This window comes from Giraffa tippelskirchi, chromosome 5 (genome assembly GCF_054371585.1).
Source record: "Giraffa tippelskirchi isolate mGirTip1 chromosome 5, T2T-mGirTip1v1.2.pri, whole genome shotgun sequence".
NCBI lineage: Eukaryota > Metazoa > Chordata > Mammalia > Artiodactyla > Giraffidae > Giraffa > Giraffa tippelskirchi.
Genome location: NC_137279.1, coordinates 110,826,741 through 110,847,480, shown reverse-complemented (window position 1 = coordinate 110,847,480; position 20,740 = coordinate 110,826,741). Strand labels below are relative to the sequence as shown.

Genomic DNA, 20,740 nt, shown 5'->3' with positions numbered 1-20,740 from the left:
ATAAGCCTTTCAGAATCTGAATTCCCTGAGAATCGCAGAGTGGCTAAGATGGGGTGGTACTGGTAAAATCCCTGGCTACAGAACTATATGCACTGCCTCTTTCATTCACTGTCTCCTGTTTCAAGTGGAGTGGAAGGAGAAGAGGGACCCACAAATTCCATCCATCTAGGCCCGAGTTTGGGACAGAAGTTGACGTTCTTCTCGGCTGTCCTGTAGCAATCTGTTATAAATTCAGCCCTACTTTTGAAGAGTGATGCCCATCAGAACTGAGAAACTGATAGACACAGCCCTTAGGCCTCAGTAACTAAGAAATGGGCCATGGGGACAGAGATAGAGGGGTTGTGTGGAAAGTCCAGGGGAATGGCCTCCTCTGTGCCACTGCAGGACAGAGCTGGCCTCCGATCTTTGGGGTCTTGCTTCTGAGGGTTGATAGAAAGACCTTATCACTACTCTTTTGTTCTAAGGGGACAGACTTTGACTTCTGAAACTTGGGCCCAGGGTGAGGATGTGGGTACAGAGTTCACACACTCTGTAAGTTCTGACCTTAGAAAAGGGTCAGGGGTCAGGGATGAGAAAGGAGGTGGCACTGGGCTGGGACTCACAGTGGTTTTTTCCAGGCAGTGCAGCAGGTGATGGTGCTGGCTCTCGATGAGTGAGGTTGTCTTGCCCATGTGCTCCTCTTCTGGGGTGGCCTAGGAAGAAAAGAAGAGAGACTGAGTGTAAAGCTGGTGGCTCGCCTTCTCTCCATCTCCTTCATTTCTCTACAGAAGGGAGGAGGGGCCAGAAAAATCTGGATGAACCAAATTTTAGGGTTACCCTAGAACATGCTAGCCTTTGGCTAGGGGCCCCTAAGCTAAAGCTGGCTTAGGGATGCAATGATAAGCCTATGGAAGAGGTATGTGGAGGGGGCTGCTACTGGGGGAAAGTTTGGGGCTTTGGGGCGGAAGTGCTGGTGTCCCCAAGAGGAGAAACCGAGTTCGTCCTCCCTTCCACCTCCCGGCCCCAGGTCCTCCAGGCACCTACCATCAGCTCCAGCGCTTCGTTGAGGAGTCCGTTGCGCTTGCTGTGCAGGTAGGCATTGGAGCTACCAGTTTTGGCCACACGGATCCTGGCGAGGCGGGCCTTCTGTGATTGACAGAGATGATAAAAGAGTGAGGGGGACTAAGAGACAAAAACACAGTGAGCTTGGTCAAGCCAGCAGCAGTGGGCTGTCCCAGTGAGGCTGGATTCCCAGATGCTATCTGTTGGAGGGGAAGCAGTTGCTTTTTCTCCACTGCGGGCTGTGGTCTCCCTGTGTGGTATGAGGTGTGGTCAGAGTGCCTATGGGTCTCTACTCGTCTCTTCAGCCTGAGTGTAATCCTGGCCAGGGAAATATCACTCATCAAAGTCCTCCCTCCTTCCCCCAAATTTCATGACCTTTATCCACTCAGTATTGCATCAGGGTGTTTCTCATCTCCAGACTGCAGGCTCTTGCAAGGAGCACATGTTAGAGCTCCCTGATTCTCCCCTAGGGTCCAGTGCTTCTCCCTGCATTCAGCAGGTGCCCAAATACCAGTTAATTAGGAGAAAATCAGGGTGTGTGTACATGTGGCCCTCAACTCCTCCCCGTCTTTCTATTTTTTCCTTAGCATTCATTACTAAGGTAGTATATGTTTTATATAGTTATCTTGTTACTGTCTCTCTCCCCCACCAGAATGTAAAGCTCCTCAAGGTCTGGCTATACATGTGGAATCTAGAAAAATGGTACAGATAAACCTATTTGCAAAGCAGAAATAAAGACACAGACGTAGAGAACAAACGTATGGACCTCAAGCAGGGAAACAAGGGGGTGGGACGAATTGGGAGATTTAGGAGTGACATGTGTACACTGCTATGCCTGGAATAGATAACTAGTAAGAGCCTGTGGGGGCTTCCCAGATGGTGCTAGTAGGAAAGAACCCGCCTTCCAATATACGCAACATAGTATGTTCTACCCCTGGGTCGGGGAGAGCCCCTGGAGGAGGGCATGGCAACCCATTCCAGTATTCTCACCTGGAGAATCCCATGGACAGAGGAGCCTGGTGGGCTACAGTCCATAGGGTTGCAAAGAGTCAGACATGACTGAAGCGACTTAGCACGCATGCACACAAGAGCTTATGGTATAGTGTGGGAAACTCTACTCAATGCAATGTGGTGACCTAGATGGAAGGGACATTCAGAAGGGAGAGGAAATGTATATACAAATGGGTGATTCACTTCACTCTACAGCAGAAACTAGTTACAACATTGTGAAGCAACTATATCCCAATAAATAAAAAAACAAACTCCTCAAAGGTAGCAGTTTTTGTTTTGTTCACTGGTATCTCTCCAGTGCCTAACAAGTTGTAAATCAATAGATGAATTTACAATTGCACATCTGTCTTTGGGGTATGTCTCTATATGTCTGTTTTGTTGTGCATGTCTGTGGGAATGAATGTAGATGCATGTATGTGTGACATGGGGCCCAGTGTGGGTGAGAGAGGGGAAGATGGAACATATTTCCATACACTGCCCTGGCTTGAGCTATGTTAGTTGCTCAGTTGTGTTTGACTCTTTGTGACCCCATGGACTGTATGTAGCCTGCTGGGCTCCTCTGTCCATGGAATTCTCCAGGCAAGAATACTGCAGTGGATAGCCATTCCCTTCTCCAAAGGATCTTCCTGACCCAGGGATCAAACCTGGGTCTCCCCCATTGCAGACAGATTCTTTACTGTCTGAGCCACCAGGGAAGCCCCAGCCTTAGCTATGGCACCTGAAATCTCCCCAGCTCCATCCTGGGAGGCCTGCAGCAGTATCCCACAGGAAGACTTCATGGGACCTCAGCCATGCATGCTCATCTCTCCTGCTTGCAGAGGCCGTGGGAGAGGCGGACATGCTGCACAGGCTGGCTTCTCTTCTCCTTCCCAATAAACATAATCGGTGTCACCATGACAGCAGCACAACCGCAGAGTGAGGCCTAATAGGAAAGAGGCTTTGGGAGGGAGAAGGGATGGGTAGAGGGCTTCCTGCTGGTTTAAAAACATGCAGCTTCATGTTTGGGCTCTTGTGGATCTAGACTCAGCTCCAGGAAGCAGAGGAGCCCACGTGGACTAACAGCCCTATTCTAGGCCAGAGGGGTCCTTCCTCCTGCCTCTGGGAAAATCCACACTTAACTTCAGCATGGACTCTGAACAGAGGAGTCCTTAATTTTCATTTCTTGTCACCTTCTCCCCAGCGTGGGCAAGTATCCCCTCTAAGTGTCCTGCTGGTCTGGCTCATCTACTAAGAGGAGGCCAGGAATTGGCTTCTGGCTCTCAACAGAAGCACAAAGAACACATGATACCTATCATGTCCTGGGAAGTCCCCCTGTGGCCAGTATGTCCTTGGAGGGACAAGTCAACGACCTTCCCTTGTTTCTAAATATGGGGAAGAGGTCATCACTTGAGCCTGGAAGATCTGCCTGTAAATCTGAGAAAGAACTCTCCTCTAGATTGAGAAGGAAAGAGGAAGCTGGGAGAGAAAGGGCGGTAAGCAAGCCCCTCATTCCTCTTCTCTCTGAGCAAAGAACATGCATTCAAGTTGCAGGACAGTTCTCCTCCCTGAGATCCAGCTCCAGCTCTCCCCTCAGCTCCATGTCTGCATTCACGCAAGTCCTCCATCATTTGAGGATGTACTGTTATTGTTTTGGGTGAGTGCTGGGTGTTGAGAGCTGCATATGGAAATCCAATTGTGTCAAGCTCATTATAGCCTTATATAATTTGATTGCACCACTTAGAGCCAGACCTTTCTTGTATCTGGGCTCTGTCTTCATTACTTTCTTGAGATGAAAGATTCTCCTGCTCTCCTCTGTGGCACTTCTTTTAATCTTATCTTACCCTGGGCTCTATTAAAGCAATAGATTGTCATATCAAATGCACTATATCGTTTAATCATTTCCCACACAGGATAAAGAGGTCTGCAATGTATTTACAGAACCCTACCCAACACATATAATTTGGTGAGACTTTTGGCTTGACTTTGAGCTCCTGAGGGCCAGAGTCTGTGATTTATGCATATTTTTATCTTAAGCACCTAGCACAGAGCTTTGCACTGAGTATTTGCTCAAGTGAGGCTTGTGATGGCCCAGGAAGGAAGATGATTCTACACAGTTGGCCAGAAATCCACGTTAAAAAAGCCATTGTGATGGACTCAGTCCTGTGTGGGCTGGTCAGCCTCCCTCTCTTCTCTGGCCAGAAGTACAATGTGAGAGTTAAAAGAATGTGGAGATCATCTAGGCTGTTTTAAAGACAAAGAAATGAAAGAAAAAAAAAAGATAAAGATAAAGACAAGGAAATGGAGGCTATGAGGGGAAGGGACTTTTTCAGGGCAAGACTTCAGCTCAGATCTTCCAACCTTCAGGCCAATGCTGCTTCCATAACATCCCTCTCCTTCCCTAAATTTCAGCTCTGTTCAGGCAAGTTTTAACCTGATGAGCAAAGCCCCAAACTTGCATTTTCAACAGCTGTAGAGATTCCAGGTTTGGAGGAGAGGTAAGGATGGAGGATCCTGCCACCCTGGGGACAGTTCCTGGTACAGGCTAATAAGCTCAAGAATTCTGTGGGCCCCTAGAAGCCTTTCATGATGAAGCACTTCCTAGCTGTCTGGCTGCCAGGTGTCCTTGGAGCATGAGTGTCGACATCTCTACCCTGGGAGAGGCAGAAGAAGCAGAAAGAGAGAGAACTGGAAAAGCCAAAAGAGACCATGGGCAATTGCATTCTTAAGCATTTATCTCAGAGAAAAGAAAAGTTATATTCACACACAAACCTGCAAGTGGCTGTTAACAGCAGTTTTACTTATAATAACTCAATGTTCCTCAACATGCAAATTGTTAATCATAACTGGGATGCACCCATACCAGGGAATACTACTCAGCAAGGAAAAGGAACAGACTACTGATTCACCTGACTTGGATGAATCTTGAGGAAATTACAACAAAATGGGAAAAACTAATCTCCACAGGTTACCTACAATATAAGCCCATTGATATACCATTTAAAAGATGAAAACATTTTATAAAGAGAGTACAGATAAATGGCTGGCAGGGTTTAGAGACAGGGTGGAGGTGTATTGGGGGGAGTGGTTATAAGAGATACAGTGGAAGGGATCCTTGTGGTGTTGAAACTGTGTGGTATATTGACTGAGGTGGGGGATGTGTGATCTTGCATAGGTGATAAAACTGTATGAAACATCACACACAGGCACACATGGGTGCAAGAAAAACTGGGCAAGTCTGAATAGGCTTGGTGGGTTGTAGCTATGTCAATGCCCATGCATTGGATATGATAATTTTATAGCTACATGTGTATCTATAATTATTTCAATAAAAATCCACACTCAGATGTTCCCCTCTGTCCACTGCCTCCTTACTTGATCTCCAGCTCACCTGGCTTAGAGGACCCAGTCTCTGTAGTAAAGAGTCATGGAGTCATTTCAGCAATAATCCCAAGCAAATCAGTCATGATGGGAAAGGATGACAACTTTTTGGTCCCTCCCTTTCCACCCGAGGCACATGAGCTAATGCTTACCCTCATGACTCCTGAGTATGTGGTCTGAGCTGAGAGCTGTCATCAACTCCCCTGACCCCCTTCCTGGCCCATCTCTCCACTCCCCATTGAGTCCCCTGACCTGCCTGCCTTGCCTCACTGCTGTGATAGACCTGGGGCTGGAAGCAAGCAGTATTCTTGTGTTGTCTTTTTTCCCTTCTCACAAGAAGCCCAAGGTGAAAGAGACAGAGCTGAGTGGACCTTGAGGAGGGAGAGTATCTAGGCAAGATGAAAACACTATAAATATTTACTTTGATTTCCAGGGAGAGCAAAGAGGGAGAGGGAGGAGGGAGGCAGAGGGAGGGATTCTCATCCTGAGCGGCTAGAAGGAGGAAGAGGCCCAAGCTGATTCCTCGTGTATCTTATTCACATGGGATGAACTCTGTGAAGTTGTGTGGAGAAATGGCCCCCACAGCATTCTTTGCAGAAGGCAAAATGACAGCAGATGTGATGCTCTAAGAAGCAGGTAAGGGCGTGAGCACAGAAGGGAAGGGAGTGCAGGGGCGGCTAAAGCCCTGCTCGAGTGGGGCTGCCGTGGGCTGGTGTGAGAGCTGAGGATTCCAGGAACCTTTACTGCTCTTCAAAAACCCTGTGTCAGCCCTGGCGGGTGCGGTGGACAGTGAGGGGTGGGGTTGCCATTGCTATAGGGCCCCTGGCCCTTTAGGGCTTTAGGCTCCTTGATTTGGAAAGGAGATCCCAGTTTCTTCCTGCCCCCTTTTTAAGGACAGCATAATGAATGTAGATATTGTTCACACTTGCCAGCTGACTTGAATGGGGAAAGAGATAAGACTTCTATTTTGGGGCTGGCTTGAAGGGGATGAGGGTGGGGAAGCCCTGACCTTGGGTGAAGAGGTAGAAACTGGTGCTGGAGGGGATAGAGAGTACTGCAGATCAACCCAAGGCAGGCTGACAACATCACAGACCCCAGTCAGGATAAGTCAAAGTATATTACTGCACAGGCAGACGGAGACAGTAGGGCATGGAGATGACCACAGGGGCACACAAAAGGGGAGATGTTGGAAGTGGGGACCAACTGAATTTATTATATAACTATGTGATATATATTATTAAGTATGGTGGTGGTTTAGTCGCTAAGTTGTGTGACTCTTGCTATCTCATGGACTATAGCCTGCCAGACCCCTCTGTCCATGGGATTTCCCAGGCAAGACTACTGGAGTGGATTGCCTGGATTGTCATCTCCTTCTCCAGTGGATCTTCCCAACCCAGAGGTCAAACCTGGGTCTCCTGCATTATATGTAGATTCTTTACCAGTGAGACACCAGGGGAACCCCCATTAAGTATTGTTACATGCAAATCATTATGCATTTCAGAGCTAACTTTCATAAACTTTGAGGCTTCGTTTCAGTCAGCATACACAAATATGTTCTGAAATTCTGGATCCCTCTGATATGTCAAAGAAGCCCTGCCACTGGTGGGTTATCTCTGCAAAAGCAAGGCCAGGAGAGAGGCTCACATGGTGAGGAAGTAACCCAGCTGTACAGCATAGGGCATGGCACATAGTAGGTGCTCAGTAAACATGTGTGGAATGAATGAATGAAGAAAGAATACAATAAGGACATAACATTTCAGGCCTCCCTAAGCGACTCTTTCAGGTCCCCCCACTCCACTACCCAGAAAGGCTTTGATGGTACCCCCTGGAGGTTGAGATGCTGCTGAAGGGGAAGTATTTCAGCCTAGATCAGAAGAGAAAGGAAAAACTGCTCCCTGGGTCCAAGAACCTTCACCAGCCAGATGTCCAAAAAATGCAGGTGAACTACAGCTGGCTCAGAGGGTGAGGAAAGGAGGCTTCTCTCTGGGCACCAAAACCTTCAGACATTTTTCCTCATCCTGTTCGCCCTGCCCAGATTCCCTAAGGCGTGCTCACTGGACATCACTGGAAACCTTTCCAGGACCCATGCTTAGTGTCCCGACTGTCAAGGGCAGTTCTATGCCCTATCCTACGATACCCTGAGGTGACTAAAGCCCGCTGTGCAATTTGTCCCTGAACTCAATGGCCTCAGAATGTTCTCCATTCAGAGTATTCATTTTTCTTTTTAGCAAATTAATTTTTGTCACTCTGTTTGGTATAGGCTATTACAGGGTACTGAAAAACGATTACACTCCCCAGCAAGCTCTTGGCTGAGGAAGGGAGGAGTCCAGGCACTGCCCAGTGTTAGTAGCTGTGGTCTAGGAGGGGTGGCCAGGGCCCAAGGAAAGTGCACAGAATATCCACAAGGAGAACACTGGCTTGTGGGTAATTGAGAGTTTGCAGCCTTGCGCAGCTGACCGCGGTTGGCGTGCAGGACACTGGTAGGTGGGAAGGCACCTAGGGCTGCTTACCTTCCAAAGCCAGAAGCCGTCTGTGCAGGGATTCTCCCAGGAGCTCTGTGTGACAGAGGCACAAGGCCAGGGTCACCCTCTCGGTGTGGCCTACCCCCTTCTGGGTCTGAGGCTTACCTTCTGTGCCCTGCGTTTATCTGCTCTCTGATTCTGGTGGTAAATCCGGCTGAAGTTGGAAACGATCACAGGGACCGGCAGGGCAATGACGAGGACACCGCTCAGCGAGCAGATGGAACCGAAGATCTTTCCTGCAATCGTCTTGGGTACCATGTCTCCATATCTGAAAAACGAAGACAAGCAGGTGTAAAGAAGAGGGGCCATTTGAGCAACAATCAGGATCCCCTGCTAATCATTCACCCATTCATTCATCCATTCATTCATCTGACAGTTATTTAGGTTCCTGCTATGTGTCAGGTATTATGATACGCTCTGTGAATGAACAAAACAGACAAGGTCCTTATGTTCACAGAGCCAGCATCCTTCCAGGGGATGACCATAACACTTAAGTGAATATATAAAAACATTGTAACTTCTGACTCCTTCCAGGGAGAGAATAGAGATGGTGCAGTGCAGGGTTGGGGGAGTGTGGTCAGAAAGGCCTCCCTCCATTTAAGCTAAGACCTGAAGGTAAAGAATCCAGCCATGCCACACACTTGGGGCAGAGTGTACCAGGCAGAGGGAACAGACAGGACAGAGGCCCTGAGGTAGGAAGGGGCTTGGCCTGTTCTAGGAACAGTGAAAGGGCCAGCAGGACTGGCTCACAGGGCAGGTGGGGAGTTCTACAAAAGGAGACTGAGGCAGCAGGTGGGGGCCAGGCAGGGCCGACCATATGGGGTCCAGGGGCTCCTGACGAGGAGCACGGGTTCCATCCCAAGCGCAAAGAGGAGCCATGGACAAGTTTCAAGCAGAACAACACGATTTCTCTTACGGTAATAAAAATAATGAAGAGTAAACCGCCTTCTATTTATGTGAAAACTTACAGTTTACAAAGCACATTTACACATTTAACTCACATAAGCTCCACGAACCCTGTGAACTTGGAACCCCAATCACCACTGGACAGAGGCAGGAATTGAGGCTCAGAGGCATGAAGTTGATTGCTCATGTTTGGGTACAGCTGGGAGCAAAACCCACACCTCCTGCTTTCTCCTCTTTTCACCTCATCCTACTGCCTTGCTGCTGCTTCTGCTAAGTCGCTTCAGTCGTGTCCGACTCTGTGCGACCCCATGGACTGAAGCCTGCCAGGCTCCTCTGTCCATGGGATTTTCCAGGCAAAAGAGTACTGGAGTGGGGTGCCATTGCCTTCTCCTCCCACTGTCTTAAAGGGGTCTGTGAGCTCCAAAACTCAGCCCCTTAAGCTGTGAAGCCACTTTGGGACAGTGCCAGCCCCTCTCAGAGCTCGGAGAAACTCTCCTAAGTACTTCACACCCTGGCAGCCACACACTGGGACTGGCTTGGCCTGGCTCCTGCTCAGCCCCAGGCAAACAGGCCAGAGCCTTCTCCTCCAATCAATAAGACACGTTCAGCCGCAGTTAAGTGTTCAGCCTCTTCTTTATTGAGATCATTTAAAGGCCACGTTAAGTAAAGAACTGTGATGACTCCTTTGGCCAAAGCCAGAACCACCACCTCTCCCCTCCTCTGTGCCCTCTGGGTGTCCAGAGCAGACACAGCCTTAGCATGACCTAGAATTGTTGCTACTGAAATTGTGAGGCTCCAAGTCACTTGTCCTGAAGGACCCAGGTGTCCTGGGGTCCAAAAAGACTGTGGAAGGTGATGGGGGAGCCATTGCAGAACTGTGAAGTTCTCACCCCTAACCCTAAGGGCTTGGTCAAAGGGGTGCCATGGTTGACACATACTTGGATGCATGAGCACATTTAAGCTTCTCAACACCCTTCTTCCTTCTTCTTCAGTGTTGAGGCCCTTTGTTCTGGCTCAAGCTGTCTCGGTCACACCACTGAGAGCTCCTTTGGGAGCACTGATACTAGGTTTGCCTTCTCTGCCATGATGCTCAGGAGAGGCTTCCAGTGAAGTGGTCCAGAACCTGGCTTCGATTAGACTCCCCTAGCTCCACCTGAAATCACAGTGTGACCTTGGGGGAATGTGACTATGGGCCTCAGTTTCCTTGTCTCAAAAATGAAGATAATAAGTAACCTAGGTCATAATTCTATTGTGATGTATTTGTTGTCGTTGTTTAGTTGCTGAGTCATGTCTGACTCTTTTGTGACCCCATCAACTGTAGGCTGGCAGGCTCCTCTGTCCATAGCATTTCCCAGGCAAGAATATTGGAGTAGGTTGTCTGTTCCTTCTCCAGGGGATCTTCCTGACCCAGGGATTGAACCCATGTCTCCTGTGTGGCAGGCAGATTCCTAACCACTGAGCCACCTGGGAAGCCCCATTGTGACGTGTACAGCTCTACAAATAATAAATACATTTACTTTTACCTCGGCATTCTGAAAACCATGGTCTCTGTTGCTGAGGAGCTGATTGTTCCAAGTTCTAACCATCCGAGTGATGAAGAAATTTTTAGATAACATGATTGAAAGGTGGACATTGGGTACATGACCATGGGTGAAAATGAGGCATGGTGGGAGTTTGTAAGAACAGTCTAAGGAAGGCTACATTTCAGTGATTGAGGTTGTGAAAAATGCTAAGGACAACAGGGAGGTTGTTTTTGCCACTGGAAGGAAAGTTACTCATCTGTTGGGCAGATGGTCTGCTGGAAACAGACGATAGAGAGAAAGCTGACCAGTGCAACTCCCATGCACTTTCTGCGTTCTCCAGGAAGGAGAACCTGCTTTATCTTGGGAAGGCAGGGACAAATGTGGAAAAAAAGTATCCAGAGCTTGAAGCAGGGGAGTGGAGAGCAGGCAAGTGGTCAGCTGTCTTCAGTGGATTCCCATCGCAGGCCCACCTGGATCCTACCCCAGGAGACAGGAGGAATGTGCAAATGGTGTTATAGAACCATTGCTCATGATGACTGAGAAATCATGATGTCGCAGAGAAATCCCAGGAGGCTAAAGTATCAGTGTCTTTAAAGAAAGGGAAAGGAGGTCTAAGGAACCACCGACCAGCAGGCTTGGCATCCATCGATTCTGTCAACCAATTGCTGGCAGAATTTGAAAGTGGATTATTAAGCAGACAGCTTGCGAGCACTTGGAAAATAAGCTGCATTGGTTCACTAAGCACACATCTTGCCAGATGACCCTTAATTCCTATTTTGAGAGAGTTAACCGGCTACAGACGTACTGCATCGTGACTGCAGCAAGGTGTGTTCCTGCCCAGTTCTCTATACGCTGGGCGAGCTGGAGGAATGGGGAGGGGACAGCAGCGTGGCTAGCAAGCACTGAGCAACCATCTCGAGTCTTCTGGCCCTTCTCAAAGATGACCAACGATGGTCCCAGAACAGCAAAGGAAATTCCTGGGTTTCATGTTAGAAGGGTGTCCTTCAGTGAGAGAGTAATAAGCAAATGAAATGACGGGATCTAAATTCAGGTCTCCACTGGTGCATTCCAGAATTTTTACCAATTCATTTCAGGCCAGAAGGAGGCAGTGTGGCCTAATGATTGAGAGAGGAGACTGGCTTCAGATCTGGGGTTGAACTAGAGCCAAATGTTACTTACTAAATAGTTAAATGTCCTTGGGGAAGTTACATAACCTGAGCCTCTACCAATATAAATGGGCTTTATAAACCTAACTTACAAGGTTGTTGTGATAATTAATGAGATAATTCAGAAGAAGCCCTCGATGCTTTATCTGGGTAAATGTAAATTCTCTATGAATAGCCAGTGCAGAGGGCATCCAATATTTCGTCTGCTAATATCTTACTCACTCCTAGGAACTAAACCCCTCCCCTCCCCATTATGACATAAACTCTGTCCAGAAGAGTAGGGTCTCAGAGGAGCTGCTTTATCCTTACAAGCCTTCCCCAATATCCCTGCTCCCACTGGGGAGCATTTTAGAGCATTTTCAACACCCCTAATAGAAACTTAGTACTCATCCTGCAGTGACCATTCCACCCTTCAGCCCTAGGCAACCACTAATCTACTTTTTGCCTCCATGGATTTCCTTATTTTGGACATGTGGTTACTATGTTTAGCAGTTGGAGAAACTGTACCATTTTACATCCCCACTACCAATAAATCAGTGTTTCAATTTCTCCATATCTTCACCAATACTTGTTACCTTTTGTCTTTTGATTATAGCTGCCCTAGTGGATGTGATGTGGTATCTCATGTTTTTTTCCTTTTTTACCCATTTTTTAAAATGGTAAAGTTAATTTACAATGAGGCATAGTTAAGGTATAGTTAATTTACAATGTTGTATTAGTTTCAGGTGTATAGCAAAGTGATTCAATTATATGTGTGTATATATATATATATATATATATATATAATGTACATATTTCTTTTCAGATTCTTTTCTCTTATAGGATATTATAAGATACTGAATGTAGTTTTCTGTGTTATGCAGTAGGTGCTTGTTTTTTTAATCTATTTTATGCATAGAAGTGTGAATATGTTAATCCCAATCCTAATTTGTCTTTTCCTCTTCACCCTCCACTATCTCCTCTATTAATCATAAGTTTGCTTTCCATGTCTGTGAGTCTATTTCTGTTTTATTAATAAATTCTTTTGTAGATTCCACATATAAGTGGTATTATATGATATTTGTCTTTCTCTGTTTGACTTACTTCACTTACTATGTTAATCTCTATGTCCATCTGTGTTGCTGCCAATGACATTATTTCATTCATTTTTATGACTGAGGAATATTCCATTGAGGTGATGGAATTCCAGTTGAGCTATTTCAAATCCTGAAAGATGATGCGGTGAAAGTGCTGCACTCAATATGCCAGCAAATCTGGAAAACTCAGCAGTGGCCACAGGACTGGAAAAGGTCAGTTTTCATTCCAATCCCAAAGAAAGGCAATGCCAAAGAATGCTCGAACTACCACACAATTGCACTCATCTCACACACTAGTAAAGTAATGCTCAAAATTCTCCAAGCCAGGCTTCAGCAATACGTGCACCGTGAATGTCCAGATGTTCAAGCTGGATTTAGAAAAGGCAGAGGAACCAGAGATCAAATTGCCAACATCCGATGAATCATCGAAAAAGCAAGAGAGTTCCACAAAAACATCTATTTCTGCTTTATTGACTATGCCAAAGCCTTTGACTGTGTGGATCACAATAAACTGTGGAAAATTCTTCAAGAGATGGGAATACCATACCATCTGACCTGTCTCTTGAGAAACCTGTATGCAGGTCAGGAAGAAACAGTTAGAACTGGACATGGAACAACAGACTGGTTCCAAATAGGAAAAGGAGTACGTCAAGGCTGTGTATTGTCACCCTGCTTATTTAACTTATATGCAGAGTACATCATGAGAAACGCTGGTCTGGAAGAAACACAAGCTGGAATCAAGATTGCCAGGAGAAATATCAATAACCTCAGATATGCAGATGACACCACCCTTGTGGCAGAAAGTGAAGAGGAACTAAAAAGCCTCTTGATGAAAGTGAAAGAGAAGAGTGAAAAAGTTGGCTTAAAGCTCAACGTTCAGACAACTAAGATCATGGCATCTGGTCCCATCACTTCTTGGGAAATAGATGGGGAAACAGTGGAAACAGTGTCAGACTTTATTTTTTTGGGCCCCAAAATCACTGCTGATGGTGATTGCAGCCATGAAATTAAAAGGTGCTTACTCCTTGGAAGGAAGGTTATTACCAACCTAGATAGCATATTTAAAAGCAGAGACATTCCTTTGCCAACAAAGGTCCTTCTAGTCAAGGCTATGGTTTTCCCAGTGGTCATGTATGGATGTGAGAGTTGGACGGTGAATAAAGCTGAGCGCCAAAGAATTGATGCTTTAGAACTGTGGTGTTGGAGAAGACTCTTGAGAGTCCCTTAGACTGCAAGAAGATCCAACCAGTCCATCCTAAAGGAGATCAGTCCTGGGTGTTCTTTGGAAGGACTGATGTTGAAGCTGAAACTCCAATACTTTGGCCACCTCATGAGAAGAGTTGACTCATTGGAGAAGACTCTAATGCTGGGAAGGATTGGGGGCAGGAGGAGAAGGGGACGACAGAGGATGAGATGGCTGGATGCATCACTGACACGATGGACATGGGTTTGGGTAGACTCCAGGAGTTGGTGAGGGACAGGGAGGCTTGGCGTGCTGCGGTTCATGGGGTCACAAAGAGTCAGACACGACTGAGCGGCTGAACTGAATATTCCATTATATATATATACACACACACCATATCTTCTTTACCCATTCGTCTATCAATGGACATTTAGGTTGCTTCCATGCCTTGGCTATTGTGAATAGTTCTGCTACGAACACTGGAGTGTGTGCATCTTTTTGAATTAGCATTTTCTCCAGATACATGCACAGGAGTGAAATTGCAGGATCACATGGTAACCCTCGTTTTAGTTTCTCACTGTGAGTTTGATTTGCATTTATACTGTTGGCTGATAGTGTTGACTTTTTCCCTCCCCTGGATTTTTACCCTTGAGACCAGATCAATCTCTTTCAAAGAAGTTGAAACTCAACTTAAAAACCTCTGGAGTTATTGGCTGCCATGCTTTCTGCCATGGGGAAAAGCCAGATTATAGTTAGAAATGAAGCAGGCTGACAGTAGAAAGAGATGAGAGATGAAAAGGGAAATATGGTGGAGGTCTGAGTTCCTGTTCTAATTCTTGGAGAGGATCAGCTTTACTTTTGCCTTTCCTGTGGTTAAGTTGTGCAAGCCTTTTTTTGACTCTGCACACCAACAAATTATTGCTTTTGTTTAACCTTCTTCCATTTGGATCCTGAGACAATGACAATGATGATGATGCTGGTGATGATGTGGCTATGAAAGTGAAAGTGAAAAGTCACTCAGTCGTGTCTGACTCTTTGTGACCCCATGGACTGTACAGTCCATGGGATTCTCCAGGCAAGAAAACTGGAATGGGTAAGCTAGTCCCTTCTCCAGGGGATCTTCCCAACCCAGGGATTGAATCCAGGTGTCCTGCATTGCAGGAGGATTCTTTACCAGCTGAGCCACTAGGGAAGCCCAAGAACACTGGAGTGGGTAGCCGATCCCTTCTCTAGTGAATCTTCCTGACCCAGGAATCGAACCAGGGTCTCCTGCACTGCAGGTGGATTCTTTACCAGCTGAGCTACCAGGGTTGATTATTTTTAATCAAGCTCTTCGAATTTCTAAATGACAGCACTACTATGAATTAAGGTCTTTAGGAGTCAAAAGGATTTTTAGCAGATTGCAATCATGGGTGAAATCAACCAGATTATTTTCAACAAAGATAAATGACAACACCAGCATTTTGGTTCAAATAATCAATGACTTGTATAGTTGATGAGAGAGAGCAGCTTAAAAGCCATCCAAGTTAAAAATCACTGAGGGAATTGACTTTAACACAGCCACCAGTGTAATGCAGCAGCTAAAGACCTAATGCTGCCTTGAGCTGGACTGAAGGGAGTACACTGACCAGAAAAAAGGAGTGGGTGCTCGGATTCTGCTCCTTGGTGCAGACCGCTTCTCGGCTGCTGTGTGGAGTTCTGGACATTACATATTCTATAGGGCATTGATTAACTGGGTCATGTCCAGAAAGGAGAGGAAGAGATGATGAATTTTCTGGAATTCATAGGGGAAACAATCAAAGGAACGGGATCGTTTGGGTTAAAGAAGGAAGGATAGAGAATGGAAAGATGAAAGGGAACAGTGTACTGGGACATATGTTAGGAACTCTGGCATCACTGGATCACATGAAAGCTCCGCCAAGTAAGGTTAACCCTCCCTAGAGATGAGAGGACAGTGAATTGTTCAAGGTCCTCAGGTAGTCAGAGGCAAAACTGCCTGGGTTAAAACCCAGGTTGGTCTGTTTACATTGTCCTGCTCTGTCTGTCAGATCCTGTTTCTCCAGGGGAGTGATGAGGCTGTTGCGAGGGAGAGGGTGGTGGTGGGAGGAGGCTCTGAGGAGTCAGCTGGAGCCTACCCCCTTCTCAGCCATCTCTGCTCCCTCAGAGGTAGCAGCATAGCACAGTGGTTAAAAGTGTGGACTCTGAGCAGCAGACTATCTGGGGCAAGTCCTGGTTCTATCACTTGTGAGCTGGGTGAATTTTGCGCAAATTACTTTATCTTGTTTCCTGGGACTGATAATATAATAGTACCTACTTCACAGGGCTATTGCGAGGGATTAGATGAGTTACCATTTGTAAAAGGCTCAATTCTGGCACATATTAAGAACTTTATAAACGTTTATTAAATAAACCCTGGGTCCAGGCCACTGTGGTTTCTAGACTGAACTTCTGTGAAAGCCCCTTAACCAGACACCTCACGCAGGCTTTGTTCTCCTTTAATTCACAAAGAACCATAGTCTTAAAATGTAGATCCAAGCGTGTCATTCCCTTGCTCAAATCACTTCAATAAATGTCGATCGAATGTGTGAGTTAATGAAGAAAACATTCCTTGCAATATGGTTGCAAAGATGAAGTTCCTGTTACATAGTAAACACTCATTAGGTAACAGCTTGTTGGACTGTAATGGTTGTGATGGGCAGTGCCCTTTGTCCCGCCTGCAGACCCTCCTGGGGCCCCCTGGGCAGGAGCACTGAGGTGCTGGAGCTGGTAGTGATTCTCTAAGTCCTTATGGCCATGATGGCCTATTTTCTCCGTGGAATTTTGAGGAAGGAAAGGGTGGAGAAAGAAAAAAACAGAAAATGTCGTGGCCTAGAAAAAATTTTTCTAAGCCATAGCCTTATTTTCTTTCTGTCTTTCAGGCAAATAAGGACTCCCCTCCTCCACCCACCACCCTGGCTCTGAGGGTGGAGAAAAATAAGGGACAAGAAAAGCCTCTCCTGGAGATGACACAACATATACAGGGGGGCTGTGGTGCTCACCCCAGACTTAGGACCCTCACACAGCCCTCAGCTGGGGCCAGGGTGGAGCCAGCGGTCTGCTGCTGACCTGGTGGGTCTCTGGGCTCGCTGCTTCCCCCCCAGCACATCCTCGGTAATCTGCAGTGATGTCTGGGCTGTGGCAAGAGCAGGGAAGCTTACCCTCCTAATATGGAAGGCTAATTAATTTGTATTAGGGCTTAGGGATAATTAAACTTTTTATCTGAACTTAAGCTGCACAAACCACCCGCCTTGTACAATTAATTGCTGCCTTCATTTCCTCCTCCAGGAGCCGAGAGATAAGTGCAAGCCAAGCTCCCCTGTCTGATTCTGCCTTCCTTTCAGGTAGGGGCAAGGCTGCCCATCTTGTGGGGAGTCTGTTCTTTCCTGGAGGCCAGGCCACTGCCCATCCTGGCTGCTGGGAGCTCAGTTGAGGAGGCACATCCTTGATGAGTTTCTGCAGGGAGGAAGTCTCTACCTCACAGCGACACCCAGTGCTACACCTACCTTCTCCACTGGGATGACCCTGAACTTGGCTTCTGCCTCTGTTCACCTGTGCTGGGTGCAGATGGGGGATGAAAGCTATCCTGGGGGCTGGAGTCAGGCTGAGGACAGGGGATAGAGCAGTGTGGGCTCTAGTGTGAGTTCCAGGCACTCATACCCCTGGGGCTGCCTCCCTGTCCGGAGGCGAAGGACACTGGTAGGCCACCCTGGAGGACACTAATGACACAGCCTGGCTGATAAGCTCGCCCCTTGACAAACATCTGGTCAGCCTCTTTTCAAGTCCAAATCCCTGCCTGTGGAGCAGCACAGCTGTAACTTTTTTATTTGGCTCTTAAATCATGTCAGGTCCTGCAAATCCATGATCTCATTTGTTCCTCCCAGCAGCCCTAAGCAATAGATGCAACGATCACTCTCATTTTACAGATAAGGAAACCGAGGCACAGAGTGATGAAGTAATATGCTGGTAGTCACTTAGCCAGGGGCCTCCCAGGTGGTGCTAGTGGTAAAGAATCTGCCTGCCAATGCAGAAGACCTAAGAGGTGCGGGTTTGACCCCTGGGTTGGGAAGATCCTCTAGAGGAAGGCATGGCAACCCACTCTGGTATTCTTGCCTAAAGAATCCCATGGACAGAGGAGCCTGGTGGGCTAGTCCATAGCATTGCAAAGTCGGACATGACTGAAGCAACATAAAACACACAGTGGTAAAGAACCTGCCTGCCAATGCAAGAGACTTAAGAGACCTGGGTGCTATCCCTGGGTTGGGAGGATCTCCTGGAGGAGGGCATGGCAACCCCACTCCAGTATTCTTGCCTGCAGAGTCCCATGGACAGAGGAGCCTGGTGGGCTACAGTCCATGGGGTCGAAGTGTCAGACACGACTGAAGCAACTTAGCAGGCATGTATGCATTTAGCTAGCCAGTTGCAGAACCGGGACATGGATCAAGCCTCTAAGATTTCAAAGTCCCCCTCTCACCCCCCCACTACGAGTTACTACAGCCCAAAGTCACAGTCCCTGAGGAGTCAACATGGCAGGCAGAAGTCCAGTTGGAGATTAAGGGCGGGACTTTAAAGGTGACCAGATCCAGGGCAGCAGCCTAACCACACCATGCCCTGTGTTGCCAGTTCTCGAGGAGGGGGACTTGGGAATGAAATGAAAGCCCCATATTACTCCTCCTTCCTACTGTGTGTCCCTCCTCCACCAGAATGAAACCACCACCTCTCTGATTATGACCCTATGGCTCAGCACTCTCCTGGGCCCACCTGCCAAGTGATCCCCAGAAGCAAGCCCAGAGCCAAAAGGATGGGCTGGCATTTTGGAATCTTGAGGTTCCTCTGAAGACCTCGGGGAAGTGGGGTGGGGGTGTGGACCCAGAGAGGAGAGCTGAGGCTTGGAGCAGTGGAATTCAGTAATAGTTTAGTTTTACTTAGCATCAATACATGCCATTCAATCTTCATAACAACCTTATGAGGTATAATTAGACTCCTTTTTGAGATGAGGAAACCAGAGCTCAGAGAGATTAAGTTAACATGCTGAGAGGATCATCAGCCAACCCAAGCCAGTATTCCAAATCAGGCTGGTCTGACTGCAGAGCACCTTCTTCCTTACTATGCCTATTGCAGGAGGAGAGAGAGAAGTCAAAGGACTTGGCTAGTCTACATGAGAAAACAACTTCAAGAAAATGGAGACACTTCCAAGGTGGTGTGAGCCCAGAACCCTGCTGGGACACTCTCAGGTGCTGAGGGAGGTATTTCTGGGTTCTGCCAGCAAAGAATCCCAGGAAAGGGGGATGTATGATCTCTCCAGGCCTTGCTGTGTTTGGTCTGCAGGGTCATGGCCAGTCATGGCTGCAGGCCCCTGACCACTAAGGAGGCTGTGGTGATAACCTCCTTGTCTTACCACCTCAACAGCAATTGCACTGGGGTGACAAAGTTGTTCTTCTAAGTCAGCCTTTTCAAACTTCAGTGTGCATTGGAATTGCCTACAAGGCTTGTTAAAACATAGACCGCTAGGCCGCAGCCTCACACTTCTGATTCTGTAGGTGTAGAATAATACCTGAGAATCTGTATTCTAAGCAAGCTCCAAAGTGACACTCATGCTGGTGATCCAGGACCATGCTTAGAGAACCACTGCTCTAAACAATCCTCTCTCTGGAGATCACAGACCTGTCAGAACTAGAAAGTGGTGGCAGAACCAGACTCAGACCAGTCACTGCACTTTTACGCCTTCCTTAATAAACCTCTCAAGATGGCTGCTTTTGCCAGTGGCATAAGTGTCATCTGAGCACAGGGCCATCTGTCTCTGCATCCCTGGTGCCTGGCATGTTGTGTGATGCACAGTAGGGACTCAACACATAAGAGTGAGACACACATGAGAATAGAGATAAAACAACCCCTCTGGTGTGTATTCCACGGACTGTCGGGGACTCCCGTACTTACTCCTTCTGGAATCAGATTGCAAGCTCCAGGAGGGTGGAGGCTGCTCCCTCAGTACCTGTAAGCATGCCCAGCATGTGGTGAGCACTCAGATATTTATTGAATGGGTGGATGTGCTATGAACAGATTAGTAACGGAACCGCTGACCTCAGCAGACCAGACCATCGGGGAGCCCTTTGGCTGCAAAATATGTAAATCCTGGATAAAATACACTTTTGATGCATTGCTGAGTTCACTTGAAGCGGGGAAAATGTATTTTACCCCCAGTAGAAAGGACCAAAACAAAAGGGAAAATCACAACTGGGAGGAGGGTGCAGTGGCAAAGGGAGGAGCACTGATGCTCTGAGGATGTGTGCCAATAAGAACCTGGTGATCAGGGACCCGTCACTGGGAAACTGAACCTTGGGCCAATGACAGAAAGGAACTCGGAGTGTTCAAGTGAAACCAGCCCTGCACATGGGCTGAAGTGCTCCCAAAACGGTAGTACTAGCTGGCTTATGGGCAAACCAGATCTAAATCCTGTCCTGAGGAAAGCTTCTTTAATCCAGGCCTTTAGGATTCCTACAGATTAAGATCATGTAAATATGAGTTTGCTTTAAAAAAATCATAAGGAAGCAAACAACCATGAGTGAGAGTCAAAGGAGGAAAAAACCCCATAGATTTAGCCCCCTCCCTCCCACCCCCAGAACTGCAGATATTGGAATTGATAAATGCAGAAGAGTTACACATGGAAATGACTTTTTTTCAAAATAAAGGATGGAATCACAAAGATAAACTACAATAGAACACTATCAGAAATGCCAGATATGAAAAAGAACCAAATGGAGCTTCGAGAAGTGAAAAAGTGAAATGCTAAAATTAACTATGTCTGAACACAGTGCCTTAATCCAACTGGTTATCCCTGATGGGCTCAGCTTCTGGAGTGGACCTCCTCTTCTCAAGCTTATCTTCGAGGACCTTCATGTTGTCACTTGGTCAAAAGGCC

At 47.1% G+C, this 20,740-nt stretch overlaps 1 protein-coding gene and 1 long non-coding RNA gene across 3 annotated transcripts in view; one reads left to right on the top strand and one right to left on the bottom strand.

Moving 5' to 3' along the window:
• KCND3 (potassium voltage-gated channel subfamily D member 3) overlaps positions 1 to 20,740 on the bottom strand; it is a 224,069-nt gene that overhangs the window by 4,153 nt on the left and 199,176 nt on the right. For both annotated transcript variants that reach the window (XM_081492697.1, XM_081492696.1), the window contains exons 3-5: positions 8,037 to 8,199; positions 1,024 to 1,125; positions 603 to 692 (exon numbers count right to left, since the gene is read on the bottom strand). In XM_081492697.1, the coding sequence (XP_081348823.1) occupies positions 603 to 692; positions 1,024 to 1,125; positions 8,037 to 8,199 (355 nt within the window). The remainder of the gene's footprint in view (positions 1 to 602; positions 693 to 1,023; positions 1,126 to 8,036; positions 8,200 to 20,740) is intronic.
• Positions 10,454 to 18,881, top strand: LOC145506985 (uncharacterized). Its single transcript, XR_014054487.1, has 3 exons — positions 10,454 to 11,185; positions 12,686 to 12,815; positions 17,110 to 18,881. It is a non-coding gene; the product is annotated as an uncharacterized LOC145506985 (long non-coding RNA).